We start from the raw sequence: 9,470 nt of genomic DNA, 5'->3' as shown, positions 1-9,470 counted from the left end.
CAATAATCGATTTCAAGTCCGTCTTCCTCCCAACCCTGAACGGCTTCTCTCGTCTCGTTCATCTTTCACACCTTCTTCAAGCTTCCTCTCAAGAAAACGCGAAGAAAAATCGAACTCTGAATTCCAAATCCCTAGTTCTGTCAAATTCGTATTTTATTGCCTGAAATTCTTTTGCTGTCGACTGAACTTTTCCGAGCGGATCGAGTCTTGATTCTCACTCGATCCGTGTTGGGTCTGCAAATTTAGCTTCTTGGACTTCCATGGGTGGCGCTTGAGCTTGGAGTTGGGGCCATATTCTGCAAGGTTCCGTGTTGGGTTTGCTTGTTTTGTTCCCGTTGAATCCTGAGAAATTTTACCGCGTTTTAAGAGTTGGGTTTGTCGTGAAGTTGCTTTCTGTTCGTGGGTTCGAGTGGTTTATCGTTGATTTGGGTGGGAGGAACTTCCCATGGAGTATGAACCGTCGGATAGCAGCGGTGAGTAAATTGAAAAGATTGGTTTTGAACTTTTGAAGGGTTTTCTAGGGTTCAATAGCAATAGTTTGCCTTCTGAATAATGCTCTACTCTTGATAAGGGCTAGTTTTATCCCGTTGTTTTAAGTATTTCATCCGCTTCCAGTACTTGTAGCTGATAAGTTCATTTAGAAACGAATTTTATAATGGAAGTGAGTGGCTGTATGTTGATTTTTTCCCCCATTTATTATGCTTTTTGTTGCTTGCTTTACCTCCGTTGGCTGTTCCTAGGCACTTTCAAGTTTAGGCCCATTTGGTTATTGTTTTTTGAGTTTGGAGAATTAAGCTCATAGATACTACTTTTGAGTTCCTTTATTTTCTTATCTACTTCCTAACAAAAGTTATCCAAATTCATGCCAAGTTTTGAAACATAAAAACAAGAACATTTTATATACTTATTTTTATGGTTAGAATTTGGATTCAAACATAAAAACAAGAACATTACATACTTTTATGGTTAGAATTTGGCATAGAATCCAGGTTTTCTTTAAGAGGGAAGAATTGTGAAGAAATAAGTACAATAAGTACAATTTTCAAAGATAGAAAAGTAAAACCGAATTGATTATCAATGGGTGCCTTAGTTATTCAGGGTTAAAGTTATTTTTTTCTGTCCATTAGGCCTTTCTTACTTGTAAATTACGGTAGCATTTTTTCCCGGCAACCCGGTAGACTCGATTTTGCCTTCTTGCCATGCTATGTTTTAGTGAGAAATTTTTTACCAAATGGAGTCTTGTGCTAACTTGTTAAAATGAATGAAATAAGTCTTTCTTGTGATCCATTCTTTTGTGTCAATATAAATATTTCCCTTTGGCTATATGAACTTTCTCCTTTCTCTTGTTTAAAGCTCACTTCTTCGGGTTATGTCTTTGTATTCACTAGCTAAGAACTATTCTAGTTTTATAATGGGTAATGAATTGACATTTATATTCTGTTTAAATTTGGTGTTCGGGCGTAATAAGCGACTGCCTGTAAGACAGTACGGAAGGAGCTTTATGAACTTGCTTGGAGTTTTTTTTTTTGTTTAATATATGCTTCCTAGAATGGCAGCATTCATCTGGAGATTTCTTCTTCTAGATTTAAGACTTTATGGTGTAAAACAACTACAGGAACAGACGATGACCTTCCTCCTCCTCATCAAAATAGATTTCAAAGGGGTGGAGTTCCTGCTGGGAATGGAAGATCTGCACCGATAAATTCTTCTACGTTACCTAGGATGCATGGTGATATGGAAATGCAGATCCACCAAATCGAGCAGGAAGCATATAGTTCAGTCCTGCGTGCTTTTAAAGCTCAATCCGATGCAATTACATGGGTATCTTTTTCTCTAATTGTCTGTTCTTTGCATTCATCAAATTAATTTTTATGCCCAGCTTTCTGATTCCTTACAATCTTAACTTGTCAGGAGAAAGAAAGTTTAATAACAGAATTAAGAAAGGAATTGAGAGTATCAGATGAGGAACACAGAAAACTTTTGTCGAGGGTAAATGCAGACGATGTCATCAAAAGAATAAGGTTTGATTATTCATGATCGTTTATTTTGCATATGGTATAGCTTGTGCTGTGGACCGTGCTATTTTGTAATTTATTGTTATGATTAATGCTCTTAGGGAATGGAGAACAACAAATGGGCTCCAACCTGGAAAGCTCAATTCTGATCAACCCATGGCCGATCTCGTACCGAGCCCCACTGCCTCAGCATCACGGAAGAAACAAAAAACATCCCAAGGTGCACCTACATCTGCAATACCCACTGGTACGCAACCATCTTCATCAGCCTTAAGACGTGGTCCACCCCCTGGAGCTAGAACTACAAAGACAAAATCAGTAAGTTCTATAATTTGTACTTGTCCTCTATTATCTGGTCAATGCATTGCATTAATTGCAGCACTTGTTTTGAAGTCCATGCATACAGGTCTTACGGGAAGTGGCCAAGTGAATAATCGAGGATCTTTAGGAGCCTTTGCTTCAAATGAAAATGCTGAAGCAGCGACCCACGAACCATTAATTGGACGGAAAGTTTGGACTAGATGGCCTGAAGACAACAGTTTCTATGAGGCTGTTATAACTGATTATAACCATGCCGAGGTTTGTTCTATTACCGATTTGGTTTTACTCTAAACGTTGGTTCTCCTTGATCTCACATATCCTTATTTGGGTCAGGGCCGTCATGCTTTGGTGTACGATATTAATACAGCGCACGAGACATGGGAATGGGTCAACCTTAAAGAGGTATTCCACCCTACCCTCAAAATGAATAAAGGGCTTGCTAGATTTCCCTTTGTTCGTATATTATTCTGTTCATATATTATTCTCAGGAATGTTACTTTTATTGAACGAATTGCTCTTCACATATTCAAGATGACAAATGAGAAGCATTTTGGATTTTGTTTAGTTTATTTTTGAGATCAACTTTATATTTCCTCAGCTTGGACCTAGGTTAGAGTTAAACGTTATAGATGTCGTGATCAGTATGATGTTTATAACCATATTGCAATATTCTATGTGATAGACAATCCGAGCTTGTACTTCGATTGCTTCATTATAGAATGGGTTCTGTTTGGTTTGTTCTTGTAACAATTGTTTACTGGTGAAGGTGAAGTAATGACAACATTATACATTCTTGTAATGTATTCTGGTGCATAATTTTAAGCTCTTAGATCAAACTTGCACCTGGAAGATAATTTATGCAGCAGTAATGATGTCACGTTTCTGTAGGACAGGTGATTTAGAGTGGAATCTTTTAGAGTTAACTGTCTTCCAACCTTATAATAGATACTTGCTCGAGATCTTGCTGGTTTACTGCTTGTGATCTATATGCAGCTGTTCAAGAATTTGTACAGCTTATGCTCAAATTGAACCACTAACATCCATTGCTGTTGTTTATAAACCAGATAATCTGTGGCTTCATTTTTCACTTAGAGATCAGGACTGTTAATTGAATGATGAAATGGCGGACCATATACTCAGTTGTCATATTTCTATTGGAAGTCGTGATCAGAATTGGAATATTGTCACTTATGAATTGTTTATACATCTTTCCTGTTAGATTTCTCCTGAAGATATTAGATGGGAACGAGAGGATTCGGTATTATCTCGCAGTGGCGCACGCCCTGGGCACGGGAGGGGCAGTAAGAAGTCCATGACACGAGGCGGTGCAGTTGCTGCTGGTGGAAAGGGTAGAGGAACCACGAAGGGTCAATCGAGGAAAGACTTGCCCGTAGCTCATAATGGATCTCGGAAGCAGGCTATGGGTGATATTGAAATACTTCACACAGACACGCTGATTAAGGAGGTATGCGGGATCTAATATGATTTCATATCATCTGTGAAGTTATTGTGAACATTCATTTTGGCTAACTTTGTTTTCCTTGTTGGAGTTGTTCAAGCAGGTGGAAAAAGTATTTGGTGCTAATAATCCAGATCCCATGGAGATTGAAAAGGCTAAGAAAGTGCTGAAAGTATGAACTGTCCGATCTCGACCTTAACGTTGCTATATGTGTTTATTTGTGCAACTAAATCTGAATCTATACAAATGCAGGACCATGAGCAATCCCTTGTCGACACGATTGCAAGGCTCGAAGATGCATCCGATGGTGAAAGTGGTAATAACTAATTAAACATATGCTTACTGGTGTGCAGTTGATAAATTAAATGATATTGCATTAGTTCTGTATTTGTTGTCAATGTATTTGGTTAAACATTAGCAACTTGAACGAGTAAAAAAACTCATCTGATTATTGAACTTGCAACTTGAATGGCACCATTTCATCACATGTTTTTCTTTTTCGAAGTTAAAATAACAAAGGTTAAATTGGGTTACTTGTTATGAGAAGGCGACGTTTCTTCCTCGTTTTGTCATTTGTTTTTTGGGATTCAAGCAGATGGGAGAGAACCATATTCTCAAGGACAATCAATGGTTCGTGTATGACGATCAAGTGGCCGAAGCTCCGAAATGGCAAAGAATCAAAATGCTTAAACCTGCAGCAGGCCTGCCAATGATCGATGATGACAACGGTGATGAAACGATTTTGTTGAATGGAAAACTCAGCAGCATGCTCGCTCCGTTGTGGCGTTTTCAACCAACCGTGCAGTTACTGATGCCTTGCCTTTTGTTTATTGATTGTACTAAGAGTTGTTGTCTTATTTTGATCCCTAGCTTTAACTTCAGTAGAAATATTCTGTGTAAAACTTATTCTATAGTCAATAGAATCTCTTGTAGATTAGTAGCTCCCTGCCTCTCATATATGCTGTTGTATCAATACATATTCAACACTATAACAGAATTTGTTGAGCCAAAATCTATGAATTTCCTTCACAACGCACAAGAAGTGAATATCACAAAGCCTAATACACAAATATTCTGAATAAAGTTGATGGTATTATCCTACAAAGAAGAAAGAAAACGAAGGATAAGATCCACCATTTGAGAGTCATATGCAAGGCCTTCCATTTCAAAATGGCTCGCGCCTTGTATTAGATGTGATTCAACACGTCCTGCTGCAGATTTTAACTTATTCTGCAATTGCTTCACGCTCGTAAAACCGTCCCGTGTGCCCATCACGAAAAGTTTCGGTTTCGGAGACCGTAAAATAGCATTGTGGTGTCTTCCAAAAAGAATTGAGGAAGTTAGGCCAAAGGGGTAGCCAAGGCTAACATAGCCTACCACTTGTTCTATCAAATCCACAGATGAGCCTGCAATAGGGGCCCCTGCAAAGGACACAAATTAATAGGAAATAATGTTAGATGCATCATCCCCCTCCTTCAATCCCACCCTTAGTCTTGCTTTGAAACTATATTTCTTCCCATTGTCTATGATGTGCCTAGTATATGATAGTAGCAGGTTTGACATTGTAAAATGAGAAAGCAAAAGGGTGTAGATCCTCTTTCAAGATGTGGCATTATTTTATCTCGAACGGGTTTCGTCCTAGACAGTTCATGTGCGAGGAAACCAGACCATATAGATAACTGAAGCAACATCGTCACTGAACTAAAAGGACACTTGCTAGCCTAGTTTTGGTGAGTTCCACGACAATTAGCAAGCCTTAAGATTATGTCTTAAAAGGAAAGCTTCCTATTTGATCAATTCTTTGGATCTCAAAAAGGAAATGTAACGGCAGGTAGCAGATAGTGTCCTCTTCAGGCTTTCCCTCAAGGTTTTTAAAACGCGTCTGCTAAGGAGAGGTTACCATACCCTGATAAAGAATGTTTCGTTCTTCTCTCCAACTGACGTGGGATCTCACAAGAAAGCAGATAGTGTCCTCTTCGGGCTTTCCCTCAAGGTTTTTAAAATGCGTCTGCTAAGGAGAGGTTTCCATACCCTGATAAAGAATGTTTCGTTCTCCTCTCCAACCGATGTGGGATCTTACAAAAAAGCAAACAGTGTTCTTTTCGGGCTTTCCCTCAAGGTTTTTAAACGCGTCTGCTAAGGAGAGGTTTCCAATAAAGAATGTTTCGTTCTTCTCTCCAACTGATGTGGGATCTCACAAGAAAGCAGATAGTGTCCTCTTCGGGCTTTCCCTCAAGGTTTTTAAAACGCGTCTGCTAAGGAGAGGTTTCCATACCCTGATAAAGAATGTTTCGTTCTTCTCTCCAACTGATGTGGGATCTCACAAGAAAGCAGATAGTGTCCTCTTCGGGCTTTCCCTCAAGGTTTTTAAAACGCGTCTGCTAAGGAGAGGTTTCCATACCCTGGTAAAGAATGTTTTGCTCTCCTCTCCAACTGATGTGGGATCTCACAAGAAAGCAGATAGTGTCCTCTTCGGGCTTTCCCTCAAGGTTTTTAAAATGCGTCTGCTAAGGAGAGGTTTCCATACCCTGATAAAGAATGTTTCGTTCTCCTCTCCAACCAATGTGGGATCTCACAAAAAAGCAAACAGTGTCCTTTTCGGGCTTTCCCTCAAGGTTTTTAAAACGCGTCTGCTAAGGAGAGGTTTCCACATCCTGATAAAGAATGTTTCGTTCTTCTCTCCAACTGATGTGGGATCTCACAAGAAAGCAGATAGTGTCCTCTTCGGGCTTTCCCTCAAGGTTTTTAAAACGCGTTTGCTAAGAAGAGATTTCCACACCCTGATAAAGAATGTTTTGTTCTCCTCTCCAACCGACGTGGGATTTCACAAGAAAGTGAAAACTTCTCTTGTTTGATCGATTCTTTGGATCTCAAATACAATACTACATCTTAAAATTTGTATTTTCAAGCCTTATTCCATTTAATCACCTGGGAAATCTCTCTTACATCTTCCACATTCAAAATCTTCAATGTCATTCCACCAGTCTATATGTATATATACACACATATAAAGCTTATGAAACAGAACCAGTCACAGCCATTTCAGGCAGTTTCTTTTCTCTGAGCAAGAAGATCATGAATAAATTCTTGTTTTCCATGAATCGATATCATACAACAACCAACCAGAGAGTTTCATTCCGTAAAAGAAATCAAATGCAACAGACAACAATTTAGAACATGATCTTGAAAAGAATTTGAATCAATATGTAAGAACAATCATATCCCAAAGCAATCACTAAACCAGACAACCAATCCGAGATCAAAATTTCACAGAAGAAACTCAAAAACAACATACCTGCAGATGAACCCACCAACAAAATTCGATGAACAGACAAATTCTCACAAACCCATTTGCAAACAGCAACAACATCCTTAATTTCTGCAAATCCAGTGAGAGAAGCCCTTCCAGACGATTTCCCAGCACCCCTCATGTCAAAAGTCACAGCCCTATAACCGCTCTCCGCTATCCCACAGGCAATTCCTCTCAAAAGCCCTTGACAACCACCCATAATGGAGTAAGGATGGACCAAAACAACCACCAGATTTTGCCTTGCCTCATCTTTTGGCTTGAAAACCCGCGTCTGGAGCTTCACCCCATCACTGGTTTCAACTTTAAAAGACTCAAGGGTAGAGGTCGACATCGCCGACACCGGAAAAATCACACGGAGATGAACAGCAACTGAAGGTTATGAAGTGGATCGAAGGATTTGAAATGATTTTGGTTGGGAAGCAGATTGATACAACAATCTGACGGAGACTGGTTGGGGAAGACGGTTAGAGGACGATTAATTTGATGGCGAAATCGATTTTCTTCCTGCGGAAATGATAGATTTGAGAGCAAATTTGTGGAGAACAAACCCAAAAAAGTTATAAAATGAACATTTTCTCTTTAATTTATTATATTATAGTGCTAATTTAATATTTGAACTTTTGAATATTGCATTTTTTTTAAAATTTATTATATCATGTTCCTATTTAATTTTTGGGACCGTTATAGTTACGGGTGCTGTTCACCGGGGCTTTGGTCATCGGCTCCCCTGTCATCAAGTCACCAACTTTCTTGGTCTTACGGCACTAGGCAGACGTCAGCCCTCATATATGGCCTTACGACTTTACGGAGACCTGGGTTTTTGGTAAACAGTCGCCTGAGTCTGGTCACTGCGACCCCCTTTGTGAGGAGTCACCCCTTCTCCCGAAGTTATGGAGCTATTTTGCCGAGCTCCTTAGAAAGAGTTGTCTCGTGCCCCTAGGTATTCTCTACCTACCCACCTGTGTCGATTTCGGGTACAGGTTCTCTTTGTTAAAGGTCGTTCGAGCTTTTCCTGGGAGTATGGTACAAGTTCCCTAGTTTTGACTATGAGTAAGCGCACACTCACATTGCTAAAAAATCAATGAAAAAAAATGAATGTGAATAATGTCGTGAGTGTATGCGTCCATACATTACATAACTCGAGAAGTAATCTATGGTTGCATGAGCATACAACATGCAAGATGTCTCGCATGTAAACTCATGGTTCAGTGATATGATACACAGTAACATTTTTATACGTTACGTTACTTCATCATTACGAGACGTGCATTTGTAACCATGGTCTTTCATATAGCATATACAAATTCATATTCGTAGTGTCTCGAAAAAACATATACATAATCACGTTCATGGTATCTTGTATATCATATGAATGACCATATAAAATCATGGTCGATCATACATGACTGCATATATATATATATAATATTTCAATTAATAACACGCAAATAAAAGCCACATGATACGTGTTATTTGTGCATCAAACAATTTCCAATCAATCTAGCTCGTAGACATTTAAGCAGTGAATCCACTACTAAATCGAAATACACTACTAAACCGACTAAAAAACCGAGTTAAATTGATGTGGATAACCTAATTGGACTGAATTTGGTCTAGAATACGCCAAAATGTCTCAAATTAGCAAGAAACCTGAGTTGAAAAATGGCTAGAACGGAATAGACAAGGTTGAACACTTTAAATCTAGCTTTAAAACTAAATTTAAGCCACAACTAAATTTTAACGGGATGAAATCTAACTGTTAGTAAGTCATTTAACTGCACGTAGAATTCAGCTAGCTCGGATTCAGACGTATGACATTCGTTCGTGGCATGCAATTCTGCCTCTAATATGACATCAACCTCGCTATTTATCTTCCTAGGTGGAGATAAATACTGTCTAACTTCCGTATCTCACGTTGTGGTGTTTTTGAGTTGACCGCAAGACTTTTGTTGGGGTTGGCTCATTTGAGCTTCCCTCTTCCGATACGGTAATAACAGCAAGTGTAGGCTCATCAAGTATCTAAATGCCCACCGAAGGCAGCACTATGTGCCTTCCAAACAAAACTCGGAGCTAATTCAAAAATTGAGCATGAAATGGTAGAAACAGAAACACCGTTAGATAGGACTGTTGGATACCCTCGTGTTGGGGCGCTTAAGTACTTGTCCGCTCTTCAAAAGAGAGTGGAAGAGATAGAAGAGTTAGTGGAACTCGGTCTTATGTATGTCGGGATTTGGGTAAATCATAAAGCAGTCAGAAACACCAACCAGCCAATCAAATATTTTTTTTGTATTTATATTTAATATATCAAATATGGTTGGCAATAAAATAGTATAAATAAATTTTGTCTCATAAACTGTGAAGAAGA

The 9,470-nt window shown here is 38.9% G+C and overlaps 2 protein-coding genes across 3 annotated transcripts; one reads left to right on the top strand and one right to left on the bottom strand.

Moving 5' to 3' along the window:
• LOC111780034 (protein EMSY-LIKE 3-like) lies at window positions 1–4,737 on the top strand. Of its 2 annotated transcripts, none has more exons than XM_023660291.1 (10): window positions 1–473; window positions 1,616–1,821; window positions 1,912–2,021; window positions 2,117–2,333; window positions 2,409–2,594; window positions 2,670–2,738; window positions 3,556–3,801; window positions 3,899–3,967; window positions 4,048–4,111; window positions 4,388–4,737. In XM_023660291.1, exons 1-10 carry the CDS (start codon window positions 446–448, stop codon window positions 4,435–4,437), a joined length of 1,245 nt encoding a protein of 414 aa, XP_023516059.1. In that variant the 5' UTR covers window positions 1–445; the 3' UTR covers window positions 4,438–4,737. The 2 variants fall into 2 exon arrangements, with proteins under 2 accessions (XP_023516059.1, XP_023516060.1); XM_023660292.1 differs by having other exon boundaries at window positions 2–473; window positions 4,391–4,737.
• LOC111780035 lies at window positions 4,721–7,665 on the bottom strand. The gene is made up of 2 exons (XM_023660293.1): window positions 7,091–7,665; window positions 4,721–5,216 (listed from the first exon to the last, which is right to left on the bottom strand). Exons 1-2 carry the CDS (start codon window positions 7,434–7,436, stop codon window positions 4,894–4,896), a joined length of 669 nt encoding a protein of 222 aa, XP_023516061.1. The 5' UTR covers window positions 7,437–7,665; the 3' UTR covers window positions 4,721–4,893.
• Window positions 7,666–9,470: the final 1,805 nt, after the last annotated feature.

The sequence above is a fragment of the Cucurbita pepo genome, chromosome LG18 (genome assembly GCF_002806865.2).
Source record: "Cucurbita pepo subsp. pepo cultivar mu-cu-16 chromosome LG18, ASM280686v2, whole genome shotgun sequence".
In the NCBI taxonomy this organism is placed as follows: Eukaryota; Viridiplantae; Streptophyta; class Magnoliopsida; order Cucurbitales; family Cucurbitaceae; genus Cucurbita; species Cucurbita pepo.
The sequence above is the reverse complement of the archived record's forward strand: the minus strand, read 5'-3'. Positions and strand labels throughout refer to the sequence as shown.